The sequence below is a fragment of the Macrotis lagotis genome, chromosome 1 (assembly GCF_037893015.1).
Source record: "Macrotis lagotis isolate mMagLag1 chromosome 1, bilby.v1.9.chrom.fasta, whole genome shotgun sequence".
In the NCBI taxonomy this organism is placed as follows: domain Eukaryota; kingdom Metazoa; phylum Chordata; class Mammalia; order Peramelemorphia; family Peramelidae; genus Macrotis; species Macrotis lagotis.
This window is the reverse complement of record NC_133658.1, coordinates 286,633,399-286,646,543: the sequence shown is the minus strand read 5'-3', so window position 1 is coordinate 286,646,543 and position 13,145 is coordinate 286,633,399. Positions and strand designations below refer to the sequence as shown.

Sequence of the window (13,145 nt, the reverse complement as noted above, 5' to 3'; positions counted from 1 at the left end):
CCACTAACTAGCTGTGTCACCTTGGATAAGTCACTTTCCTTGTCTTGGTCTGTTTTCCCTTCTACAAAATGATGGGATTGGACTAGATCACTAGAGTTCCTTCTTTTACAATGTTGATATTCTATAATTCTATGATCTCCATTCTTCTCCCCCCTTTCCCCAAGACTTTTCTAGTGAGCCTGGGATTTTCAGGGGGGTATAGGATTGGAGGAGAATATGGGGAGACACAGATACATGTGTTCCTCTCCTCTCTGTCTTCTTGGCTACTCTAGTCAGCAGGCAGCTGTGGCTGGCCCTGGTCCAGAGGCGCAGAGTGGGTTAAAGCGTGAGCCAGGCGGAGGTGGGGGGGGAGCAGCAGGGTGAGAAGTGTGAGTTCCTCCCAGTCTGTCTGACAGCTATAAAGGCAGGGAAACGCAGCCGAGAGAACCACTGGGGCTGAATGCCTTTGCCTGGAAACCCCCACTCTCTTGGACGCCCATTGAAGTGGGAGAGGGAGGGAGGGAGAGAAGGAGGAAGGAGGTGAGACGAGAGAGAGAGAGAGAGAGAGAGAGAGAGAGAGAGAGAGAGAGAGAGAGAGAGAGAGAGAGAGAGAGAGAGGCGGTGGGGGGGGAAACAGACAGACAGACAGACACGGAAGAGACAAAGAAAGATAGAGAGAAAGAGACAGAGTCAGAGACAGAGAGACAGAGAGACACACACACAGAGAGAGAGAGTCAGAGAGAGAGAGAGTGAGAGAGAGAGAGAGAGAGAGAGAGAGAGAGAGAACAATTCTTATTGCTTCTGCTGTTTCTTTTAGTCCCTTCTTCCCCTCACACACACAAGCTCGCACCTGGTGTCTGGAACATCTCCTGCCTCTTCCCCCCCCTGCTAACCTGCTGACACTTTGCCTTTGGGCCAGGTATGGTTTATTTCTCTCTTCTCCCCTCTCTCTTCCCCCCCTATTCCCCAAGGTCCCCATACCCTTCCCAGCTTTCCCTCTTCTCATTGAGAAACACACATTTGGATTTCTCCTTAAGAAACTCACCCTCACCCCAGACCCTCTCAAAAAAAAAAAAAGAAAGAAAAAAAAGAAAAAGAGAGAGAAAAATCCAGGAAACCCAGCAGCAGGACATATGCAGAGGATATTCCTTGGAGAGAATCTTAGGGTGGGTGGTGAGACTGGGGGAGAACAGTCCTTCCAGCCTCCACTTTGGAGGAAATGCAGAATCAGAAAATCATTTTGTGAGAGAGAGAGAGAGAGAGAGAGAGAGAGAGAGAGAGAGAGAGAGTGTGTGTGTGTGTGTGTGTGTGTGTGTGTGTGTGTGTGTGTGTGTGTGTGTGTGTGTTTGAAGGCAGTTATATAACTCTAAGTATTAGGCTCAGGCCAAGAGGGGAATGAGGGGAATGGGGTGGAGGGGAAGGATAAGGACCAAAATAATTCTCTGAACTGAATGCTAAGGTGCCTCCCCTCCCCTCCGCTGCCACCAGGATCTGGTGGGGCCCCAGGGTTTGTAGATTTGTGGCTTTCATTTTCATTTGAAACATTTCTGGTTGGGTTTTTTGGACCCCAAAAGGGATGGATCCAGAGCGAGCCATTCTCTGGCTGGAGGCCAGTGGCGTCTGGAAGCCTTAATGAAAACCAAGTGTAAGCCCCGTCTCCGGCACCTGTCTCCAGGACGGCCAGCCAGGAGCATTGGGCTCCAATTAGGCAATGAGTCCACTGGCCTGGAGACCAGATTTTGGGACAAGGAAGGATGGGAATATATGTACAGATGCTGCCCTGGATGGAGGAGGCTAAGTAGATGTGGTGGGCAGCTTGGTAGGGAATGGGGTGTGTTCCAAGGATTCAGGAAACTTCCTTAGAGATGAGGCTTCTTTGAGAAGCCTTCTCTGCATTTGTGAAGTGGCTCATGGGGTGCAACAAAGTTGGCATTGAAAATCTCAAGGGATTTCTATTGTACAAGACTATTAAAATTTAACTGGGAAGATGAGGATGTAGTTTGGTACAATAGAAAGAGTACCTGGATTTAAAACTGAGCATCTGGATTTGAATATCTAGTTCTGCTACTTTACTGCCAGTGTGACCTTGGGTAAGTCACTGTGCCTCTGGATTTCAGCTTCCTAACATGTAAAATAAGTGGATTGAACTAGATGACCTCTAGGGTCCCTTTAATCTTTAAGTCCTATACTGTTCTGAGTTGGGTGATTTGGAGAGTGTCAGCTCTCAGGATGAGAGAGATCCTCTCAGCCCTTTCCTTTCCTGGATTGCCTGAAAGTACCCTTCATAGCTATTTGCTTAGAGATACAGCATTGGCTAGGGATGAAAAGCACTTCCACCTCTTCCTTCCCAAGAGGCTCAACATTTCTCTGCTGCCATGAAAAAGGTTTCCCCCACCTGCTGGGGCCAGGGTGGGTAGCTGAGAGCCTGGCTTATGAAAAAGGAGGAGAGGAAATGGTGCCCGTCAGCATTGCCTTGAGCTCTTTATGTCCTGGGGTAGGTTTTTCTCTCCCCCAACAACTGGCTACTTTCAAGTTGAAATGAAACCTAGGAAAATGAGCCTGCTCCTTGTCTGGAAACCTCCTGCCCCACTGGGATGGGCATAATGAAAGTCATTCACAGGCTGGGAACTAGCTTCTCAGGACCATTGAAGTTCAGTTCATCAGACTGTATACAATCCAACTTTTAGATACTTGGCTTTTCCTCCTCTGTCTCCTCTCCCCACCCCACCCCCAGCCTCATAATTGGTTCTTTGAGGAAAGGAGGGGAGGAGAGATGATTCCATATGATTGTGTTTTCCCTAAATCATCGGCTCTGTTTATAGTAGGTTGGTTTGGGAGGGAAAGGGGACAGATAAACATGACTTAGCCCTTTTAATTCAAATGTCTGGATGATAATTCAGATTGCAGCTCAAGGCAACTTCTGTCTTAGGGTAGGGATTCAGTCTCTGGACCCCTGGTAAGGATTTTATGTTTTCTCTCCCCCATGGGCATGCCTAGTCACTGGAAAATACACACAAATAGCATCTTAGTGTAATGATGATCTTGTTCTCTCTAGGATGGATGCTGGATGGCGACATTCAGGTTGGGGCTTCTTGACCTGGTTTCCACTGAAGGGTCTCTTGGCTGTCGTGCTGGTGACTGGGAATGTCATGCTTGTTATTGCTAAGGTGAGCATGGAAGTTTCTTTCAGAAGTCCTCAATCTTGGGTCATCAGAGAACGAAGGAGCCTTTTGTCATATTCAATGGCCATACCTGTGACTCTAAGATACTGAGTCTATTCAGTCAAAACAAAACAAACATATAATCATCTGGATAGCCAGTTGACTCATTGACTTTTTCAATGATTTCATTAATTTTTCAGGGTGTCTGGATTATTTGGTTTTGGTGGAGGTTATATTTTCCTCTGAAATCTGGACCTCTGGCAGTGACAAGGTAGTAAGGAGATGAGGTATACCCAGACACAGTCACAACCTGTATGGTGTGGTGGAAAAGACACAGGATTTAACTCTCAAAGTGTCTGGGTTTGAACCTTGGCTCTCCTGCTTATTAGCCCTCTGCCTTGGGGCCCTTTAGACTTCATTTTCTCCACTTGGATCATGAAGGGGGCTAGACTATACAATGACAACCAGCTCTAAATTGTCCAGGCCTGGCTCTATTAGTCAATCCAGTCCACAGATCAGTTAATTGGGTGGAAAAGTCAGTCAAATACATCGTTAGACCAAACAATGGGTTGATTGGCTGAACTTCCCATTTTTCAAATGGTGGTGTTGGAACCAGTCAAGATATGTATGAAGAGAATTCATTCCTGGGCAGAAACCTGTCCAACAGAACTGAGATTCCATTCTATCTTTTGAGAAAGGGATGGAGAATTTCAAAATGCAGTACAGATTGCTTGTAGCTTCACTATGGGAGTGAGGGGCTTCCAATGGACCCCTAATGAGGAAATATTTCCTTTCCTCCTGGCCATCAGCTCCCCCCTTCATTGCTTAGGCTCATTCATGTCATGGTTAATATGCTCTGCCAGGTAATAGTAACCAGACCATTGCTGCCTTTCAACCTGCCAAGTCTCTAATTCCCTCCAGCAACAACAATCCCCGCCCCATCCTTACATTAACAGCTCTTAGTGGACAAGGGGTTAACTTGGCTAGCAGTTTTGCATCTAGTGTCTCAGGAGGTGGGTGAGTCCAGTGTGACTTGGTGAAGAGTGGGGTGACTGGGGAATTCCAGAATGTTTCAGGCCACAGGTATAGGTCTCTTCAAAGCAGGCCCTGGACTTTTTCAGTGAGAATCAGAACAACTGGACTCTGGCTGAGAAACCCTGTCAAGATCTAGGGTGTGCTAAGGAGGTTGACAATGTTTTATGTCTTTGGTCTGGATTTCCAATGAGTTGTAACTTAAAAGAGCACTGTGTCTGACTGTAGATCAGAAGGGAGCCTGCCTTTTTATCTCTGAGGCTTAGGGACACAGGGGTGAGGGGCAGAATTGTTTGTTTGACCTTCCGTTGCATCTATGAATCCTTCTCTCCTGACAGGGGACTTCTTGGGGGGGCGGTGGGTGTGGGGCTCTTGCACAGGGTAATGCCCAGACCTCGAATAGCCTAGAAGAAGGAGCAGATGCTACTGCCTATTGGTGGGGAGAGTGGACCAAGTGGACGGCCTGCACCAGGACTTGTGGTGGAGGGGTGAAGTCTCAGGAGAGACACTGTCTTCGACAGAGGTAGGGATTCAGAGGACTGAGGCAGTTTGGGTCTCAGAGGGAAGGGAAGCAAAAAAAAAAAGGACTGATTTCCTCACATGGGGAGTGGGGAATAGAGACTTGGGGGATTTAGGACACTCTTTTCAGTCAGGTGAGTTGGTCTGTGGGAAATGCAGAGCATGTCACTCACCCTGTGGGGTTCCTGTTTCGATGAAGCTGACTTTAAATGACTATCTGTGGTAGCCCAGAAGGGGAAAAGAATTAAGTTCAGTAGAATTCTAGCAACATTTCTTAAGCATTTCCTATGTAATGGATACTTCCCTAGGAGCTAGGGATACAAAAGGCCAAAAGGGAAATGTCTCTGCCCCAAGGGGCATAAACAGCCTTTATTTAGCTCTGCTTTGGTTACAACAGAGGCAACCATTGTGGCAGGAATTGATGTCTATGACTCTTTCTTGTTGGTCACCAGAGTCCTCTCCTTTCCCCTCATTGACTGACTGATCCAATTCTAGACAATTGCTTGAATTTGACCTGAGCAACCAAATACCTTAAGATTCCCTGTATAATGGTCTCCTCTGAGCCAGCCAGATTTTTCCTTGGGAAGCCATGGGGACAAACCAAAATGGGAGGCTCATTTTTAGGGAGTAGGAGAATAGAATGGTCCCTCTTGGTTCAGCCGGGGAGGCCCTTTGGGCAAGATGGAAATGTCCATAGGCAATTAGGATGGGGGTCTCTTCTGAAAAGGATTCATGGCCTGCACATCCTTATAAAACCATTGGTGAGAAGTCTTGTGACACATGACACTTTGCTTCTCTGTTTAGGAGGAAGTCCACCTCAGGACTTGGGAACAAGACCTGCACAGGCACCTCCAAGAGACATCAGCTGTGCAAAATACAGGTATTGGGGGGGAGTTGGTTTCTGCCTTACCTTTCTCAGTCTCCACCCTTGACTCAGCTCTCTGCTGACAGAGGAAGCCCCAGCCTAGTCCTGGGGGAGTGTCTGAGGACTCTGGCCCTTGTTCTTCTTTTGCTTCCTTCAAATTCTGGGAGAGAAACAACCCTGCCCTTCTCCTTTCCCAGTCAATTCAATGCAGGCATTTATTCGAGGCTTCCTATTTGCTTGCCCTCATGAAGCTTACTATCTAGGAGAGGAGGCATGTAGAAAATGAGACTGTGTATCATAAGGTCCTAAGTAAGTCATAGGTGGACAAGACAAAGGATATTCAAAGGCTGGAGAGGACAGAGAGGGAGGCAGCAGTCGGGAAATCAGTAAGGTCTTTCCCTTTGAGATTCTGTGATACTGTCATGGAATAGAGCTTCACCTGGGGTTTGTGTGGTGGGAAAGCGGAGCAAAGGAGGGGAAGACAGGAATTTGAATTGTCTCAGGCATGTGACTGGGCAAATTCCTTCCAAATTCAGTTTTCTCATCTATAAAATGAGGATAATGATAGTACCTACTTCATAATGTTTGATGAGGAATTAAATAAGAAATCATATATAAAGTGCTTACAAACCTTGTAGCAATATATAAATATAACTTATTATTAATGTTATTATGGTTAGAGCCTTTGGTGATACAGTATCTATCTCAGAAATGTTGGTGCTTTGGCTGGAGATTCCCAGAATGTGCTAGTGGAAGGAAGTCTTCATTTTAAGTAGTCTTTACAATACTAATCCAAGGAGGAAATGGGGAGTGTGTGTGTGTGTGTGTGTGTGTGTGTGTGTGTATGGTATGTATGTGAATGGTGCATATGAGTGGGGTGTGTATATGAGGTGTATATGAGTGGTGTGTTTGTGTGTGTGTATATGTGTGTGCATTGGAAAGGGCATTAGAACCTCAGTCTGAGTGGAGGGCATCTTTGGGTCTTAGAGATGATTTGATTTCAAGACCACCCATTTTAAAGATGACTAGAAACAAGCATTTATTAAGCTCCTATTATGTGCCAGCCCCTGGGCTTTGATCCTCACAACAACCCAGGGAAGTAGGTGATAGTATTATTCCCCCTTTTCAATCAAGGAACCTGAGGCAGATAGTGGTTACATGACCTCACACAGCTAGTAAGGGTCTGAGGTTGTATTTGAACTCAGGTCTTTCCCCCATCAGGTCCAGGGCTCTATTCACCTTGCCAGGGTGAATTGTTTTGCACAATAATGCACATCTGGGACTAATTTATTGTGCCTTCTCTCCACCTCCCTGTACCTGGCATAAATTCTTCTAGGTTTCATGATTAGTGCCAGCCTTTTGGATGTCAGTTCCCTTTAAAAGAGAAAGGCTACCTGATCTGCTTGCTTTCTCAGGGATCTCTTCCTTTTATTCTTGTCTGTTTTTCTCTTTGAGGCAGCTAGGTGGTACAATGGATAGAATACCAGGTCTAAAGTCAGGAAGATTCATCCTCCTGAGTTTAAATCCTGCCTCAGATACTGTGTAACCCTGGTCAAGCCACTTAACCTCGCCTGCCTCAGTTTCCACATCTGTAAAGTGGGAAAGTCACTCCAATATCTCTAAGAAAACTCCAAATGGAGTCACAAAAAATTGGACATGATTAAAAAGTGACTTAAAAATGTTTCTCACAAGTATATTATTAACATATCCTCTTTTAGGAGTGCCCTTCTGATGGAAGAAGCTTCAGGGAGGAACAGTGCATATCCTTCAACTCTCATGTGTACAATGGAAGGACATATCAATGGAAACCCTTATACCCTGGTAACAAGAATCTCCTTGTTGTCTTACAATGCTAATTAAGTCTTCAGTTCTTTCAGAGAAATGGGTCTGCTCATCTCAAAGCCTCCTCCATTGTACTGGATATGGGCTTCAGGTGTTCAATCAAAAGGCTGCCCTAGACCAGAGCCAATGTGGAGTTTGGAATCTTTGGTGGGTTGATGGTTAGGGCACACACAGCTCCAACAGCAACAGTGTGGCTTGGGCTATTAGCACTTCCACTTCGAATATGAAGAGTGGTTTATGCTTTTCAAAAAACTTTCACATGCATTTTCTTACTTGACCTTCTGAATAGTTCAATGATGACCAAAGGGCAAGGATTATTGAAGGAGCCTTGATTATAGGGTAAGAAGACTCAGGTTTAAATCCCATTTCTGACAATTGCACAGCCTGTGAGACCTTGGAAAAATCAGGTCAGCTCTTAGACCTCAGTTTTCCCACCTATAATGAGAGGGTTGAAAAAGAATAGAGAATTTTATTTGTTTATAATGTCATGTAGTCTGTTGGCAGTCAGGTTAAGCTTATAGATTTATTCTAAGAAAAAAATTTTAAACATATGTCATATTGAAAATTTGTTATCAAAAATATTTTTAAAAATTCCAAATTCATAGATCCCACATGGCCTTTGACATCCCTGCTAATTCTAGATCTGGGATCCTATGATCTATAATCTCTATTTTATGATGAAAGAACTGATGTCCAGATGCAGGATTTGCTGAGAGCTCTGCAACAGTGGTTGCAGATCTAGTAGTAGATCCAGATCCAAAGTCTAAGTTTCATGGTTTCCTGTCCAGTGTCTGTTTGACACTGAGCCTTGCATCTGTTTTAATGATGCTGCTTCCCAGTCCTCAGTTGCCTTTGCCTGTAGATTGAGTGAAGTTAGAATTGAGAGAAGAGACCCAGGAGAATGGAAAATAGAAGGAAAAGGGTTATAATTAAACTATATTTGATTCTAGAATTCATGCTATGATTAATAGTGCCTTGCATGTGTTTAGGAGGAAGGTTTGGAGTGATTTTCCTTTCTTATTATGTGTTGCTTGGGCTGATGTTAAAGTGGTTTTCCTGAACAAAAAGTAACTGACTGATGGAAGAATGAATGGAGAAGGGGTTAGCCCACAGTGGTGGTAGGAGCACTAGATAATCAACTTGAAGATAAGGTGCTGGTCCTTGCTCTGTTGCTTAATAGCTTCGTGGAGAAATCATTTCCCCTCACTGGACCTTGGTTCCTTCATTGTAAAATGGAGAAGTGTGTTCAATTCTGTAAGGTCTATTTCTTGGAAGGCATGGAGTTGTTGTGAGGATCAAATAACATAAAAAATATGAAAGTACTTTGTAAGTTGTAGAGTAGGAGGCAGGCTATTCAACATGATATTGTTATAGGTGTGTGCTTTGGGTGTGTGTTAGAGTTATGGAAAGCAGGGAATTTAGCTTGGGATCTGAAACTATAGATAATTCACCAAGAAAACTACTGGGTGTGCTTCTGTCAGTTTGATTTGTCCTTCTATTTCCCACTCTCCCCTGCCCTTCTGATTTGCTTTCAAGGAAAACATTACCTGGTAGGGGCTGCTGATGTCGCTGGAGCTGGAACCTCATGGACAGTGGTCTTTTGGAGGTCCTCCAGGGGCCACTGATGTCTCTGGGAAAATTTCTCTCTTCTGTTGTTCCTTGCTTCCTCTCCCAACCCCATGCATGGCCATTGATGGTCATGCTCTTCCCATTGATCCTGTGGGTGTCTCTCTTGCTTTCCTTTCCCACCAGATGATTATGTGCACATCTCAAGCAAGCCCTGTGACTTGCATTGCACAACAGTGGATGGCCAACGTCAACTTATGGTACCAGCTCGTGATGGGACCTCCTGCAAATTCATTGACTTCCGAGGGGTTTGCGTGTCTGGAAAATGTGAGGTTGTTAAACATTATAGCAAAAATACTGTCAGTAACATTCAGGAAATTAGCCCTGATCCTACCCCCTGGGCCTGCACATCAATGCTCTTTTTTGTAACTTTTTCCAGCCCATTGGATGTGATGGGGTTCTCTTCTCCACCCATACTCTGGACAAGTGTGGAGTTTGTCAGGGTGATGGCAGCAGTTGCACACATGTGACAGGGAATTACAGGAAAGGGAATGCCCACCTGGGTAAGTAAACTCATTTGGTTATACACTTTGGTTTTAGGGCAGGAGGGAAGGGGAACAGAGAAACATGTGAGCTTCAGATCCAAAAATATAGTGACAATAATAACAACACATCAAGTCTTTGATGATCCTGGTATCTCAATGATGATCTCAGTGGTCTTCTCTCTATGCAGATTTCAACTTCTCATTCAGATCTTTGCATAATTTCTTTGTAAAAATACACTTAACACACTGAATGTCTTCTGATGCTTTTAAATTTTTGTGAATACCTAGGAAGTCACCTGTCACTTGTTCCATAATTAGCCTCCCATATTTTCTAGTTATCACTTAAATTGCACTGCCTCTTATGCATAAATTATCAATGTAAAATGCTACACCATATTTATACCCACCATGCATCTCTCCATTGCTCTTTGGATCAAATGACAATGTTGATTTTTCTGGGATAACAAGGATAGGAGAGAGACAATATGGTATAATGGATAAAAAGGGAGTCTTGGAATCAGGGAGACTTGGATTCAGATCCTACCTCTGATTCACATTGGCTGTATGATGCTGGACAAGTTGCTTAGCCTGCCATTGCCGGCATTCGTAGAGGGACATTCCTCACCCAAGAGTTTCCTTTAGCAATGAAATCATGGGTTCAGGTCAAAATAAAGACATAACAAAATAATTTGGATCTTACTGGGCAAGGGGAACACTGTGAACAAAAATATAAAGATTGGGGGAAAAGTCGGGTAGGCATATTGCAGAGGATAGGAGAGAGGCTGGCCTAGTTGGATTGGAGACATTATTAAGGAGTAATTAAAATTCTAGCCATGGGGAAAGATCGGGAAAACTGTAATTAAATCCTAGCCATGGGGAAAGATTATTGTATGGAAAACTGTAATCTAGCCTCTGTTTTTTTTTTCTGTTCAGTAAGATTTGCATGTGAACCTGCAAACATATTGATGAAGGACAGGATGATAGGTTTAGCACAAAAGAAATAATGTGATCACACAAGCTCTTATGGTATTTTCTTTTTTAAAAATTTTAATATTTCATTTTTTCAATTACATGTAAAGACAAATTTTGTTTTTTACAATCTTGAACTCCCAAATCTCTATAATCTTCCCTCTTTCCTTTCTCATAGAGAAGGCAAGCAATTTGATAAAGGTTATACATGTGCAGGCATGTAAAGCATTTCCATATCAGTCTCATTATGAAAGAAACACACTAAAAAGAAAAAGAAAAAAGAAAGTAAATTCAATATGCTTCAATCTGCACACTGACTCCATGAATTCTTTCTCTGAGAGATGGATAGTATTTATTATCTTAGGTTATTCAAATTTATTATCTTGGATCTTTGTATATTGCTGAGAATAACTAAATCATTCACAATTGAGCATCATACAATATTGTTGTTACTATGTATAGTGTGCTCCTGGTTCTGCTCATTTCACTTTGCATCAGTTCATGTGAGTTTTGTCAGGTTTTTCTGCAAGCATTCTGTTCAAAAGATGATATTTTCAAAAGGTGCTATGGTTAATCTATGCATATGGTCACAGAGTGCCATTTTGAGGAAGGTCTCTCTAGGGAATCTTTGGTTTAGAGCTTCTTGGGTATGAGACTGGTTCAAAGACAAGCAATTGAAGGGTTTCAAGCTGGAAACAATCCAAAAACCAAGGGTAATGAAGGCAGAAAAAAAGTTCCTTGGCTATCAAGAGAGCCTTATATGCCCTCTTGTACTGTTTGGTAGCTATGGTATAAAGGTCAATGGATTTTTCAAATTGACCAAAGATCTCTACTACAGTTCATAGGATTATAGATTTCAAGCAAAAAGGAACTTTAGGTATCATCTCATCCAATAACCATTTTTTATGAGTGAGGAAGCTAAGAGAGGTTAAATGATTTGTCCAATGTTACCTGAGTAATAAATATCAGAACTAGGACTATAAGCCAGGTGCCTCTGTTTTTTTATACTGTTCCCCTCCCCTAGCTTAGGATATGAAAACAGGAAATTTTAAAGAATTAGAAAGTAGAATAGGTCCCTATGAAGGCTAAGAATTCCCTTGTGAGGGAAAGAACAATTTCTGGGCTATTTGTAGATAGGGTATAACATAGGAATTCTATAAAGCTAGATCTCCTAAGTACATATATGTATGTATATATGCATTTAAATTCAGTAACTGGAAAAAGCAAGAAGATTTATTGAAGAGTTCAAGAATCCTCAGATAAGGAAGTTCACCCAATTGCCCCAATATTATTATAGCCTACCGATTTAGTCATTCAATAAGATGTCAGCATAGTATAGTAGAAAGCTTTCTAAGCAATGGAATCAAAGGCAGTTCATATCCTGATTCCAACACTTAACCTTGTGAACATGGGAGGCCTCTCTGAGCCTTAGTTTCCTTATCTGTAAAATAGGCATGTTAATACATTTACCATCTGCTTGAACAGGTAGGTGGTGCAATGGATAAAGCACTAGGCTTGAAATCAGAAAGAACTGAGTTCAAATCCAGCCTCAGAAATCTCCTAGCTGTGCAAGTCACTTAATCCTGTCTAGTTCTGTTTTCTTATCTGTAAAATGATCAGGAGAAGAAAATGGCAAACCACTGCAGTATTTTTGCCAAAAAAAAAAGCCTGAATGAGGTCATAAAGAATCAAAGGTGATTGAAAACAATTGAACAACCAACCAAAATGACTTGCCCTAAGTCCAGTGAGGTAGAAGATACAAAAGTAAGACTGAGGTGTAGTTCCTGTCCTTTATTGTGAGCAGTCTAGTTGGGGAAACAGCTCACTGAGGTAAAAAGATAGTGAACATGAAAATGTCACATGTGATTGTGCAAAAGTCAAATATATGGATTGCTTCTACTTTACCCAGGAATCTTGAAAATAGAAATAGTGCTATTTTTCCTGTTTTATTTTTTTAACTGACAAGAAAGTTGCCTGACCATTAATGTATAGTTCCCCCACAGGCTATTCCCTGGTAACACACATTCCAGCTGGTGCCCGAGACATTCAGATTGTAGAACGGAAGAAGTCAGCAGACGTCTTAGGTGTGTATGGCCTTGGCAGATAGTCTGGCAGTATTTGTCCTCCCCCCACCCCCATCCCCCATCCTGTTATCAGTGGGTACAATTTATAGCTGAAGGGAAAAATAAGGGAATTTCTGGTCAAGTAGGAGCAGAAACACATTTCAGTGTAGTTCCAGAATCAATGGATAAATGTTACAGAGAGATAGATTTTAGCTCCATAAAGGAAAACTTTCTAACAATTAGAACCATCTGGAAGTGGAATGGGCTATATCTAGTAGTATCCAGGTCCTTGTCATTGGAGGTCAAGTGTAGACTAGTGATGTACAGAAATGCTATGAAGGAGATTTCTATGGATGATGAGAGGCTGATTTAGATCTCTCCTAAAGCTAAAATTCTGATTCTATAAAAAAGTGATAGAGAGAGCCCCAAATAGCAAATGTGGTCCCAAACATGACACAGGGACTAGTTGGTCTGTGAGTCTTATTCAGGGACAATTTCTGAAGCTAAGATTATTTCAGATTCTTTTCTCCTTCAATTCTGGATAAGAAGAGCAAGAACAGATCAGTAGAAAGACTGAACAGCATATGTATGAACTTTCTCCTTG

At 42.8% G+C, this 13,145-nt stretch overlaps 1 protein-coding gene across 5 annotated transcripts in view; it reads left to right on the top strand.

The window, feature by feature from the left end:
• The first annotated feature begins 402 nt into the window (after nt 1-402).
• ADAMTSL2 (ADAMTS like 2) overlaps nt 403-13,145 on the top strand; it is a 49,302-nt gene continuing 36,559 nt past the window's right edge. For 2 of the 5 annotated variants that reach the window (XM_074210772.1, XM_074210768.1), the window contains exons 1-9: nt 403-519; nt 797-898; nt 3,035-3,146; nt 4,553-4,695; nt 5,496-5,571; nt 7,275-7,377; nt 9,151-9,296; nt 9,404-9,527; nt 12,482-12,562. In XM_074210772.1, coding sequence (XP_074066873.1) covers nt 440-519; nt 797-898; nt 3,035-3,146; nt 4,553-4,695; nt 5,496-5,571; nt 7,275-7,377; nt 9,151-9,296; nt 9,404-9,527; nt 12,482-12,562 — 967 coding nt within the window. In that variant the 5' untranslated portion in view covers nt 403-439. Of the gene's footprint in view, nt 520-796; nt 899-1,469; nt 2,936-3,034; nt 3,147-4,552; nt 4,696-5,495; nt 5,572-7,274; nt 7,378-9,150; nt 9,297-9,403; nt 9,528-12,481; nt 12,563-13,145 lie in introns of those variants that run through there. The other 3 variants (XM_074210770.1, XM_074210769.1, XM_074210771.1) reach the window with 3 other exon arrangements.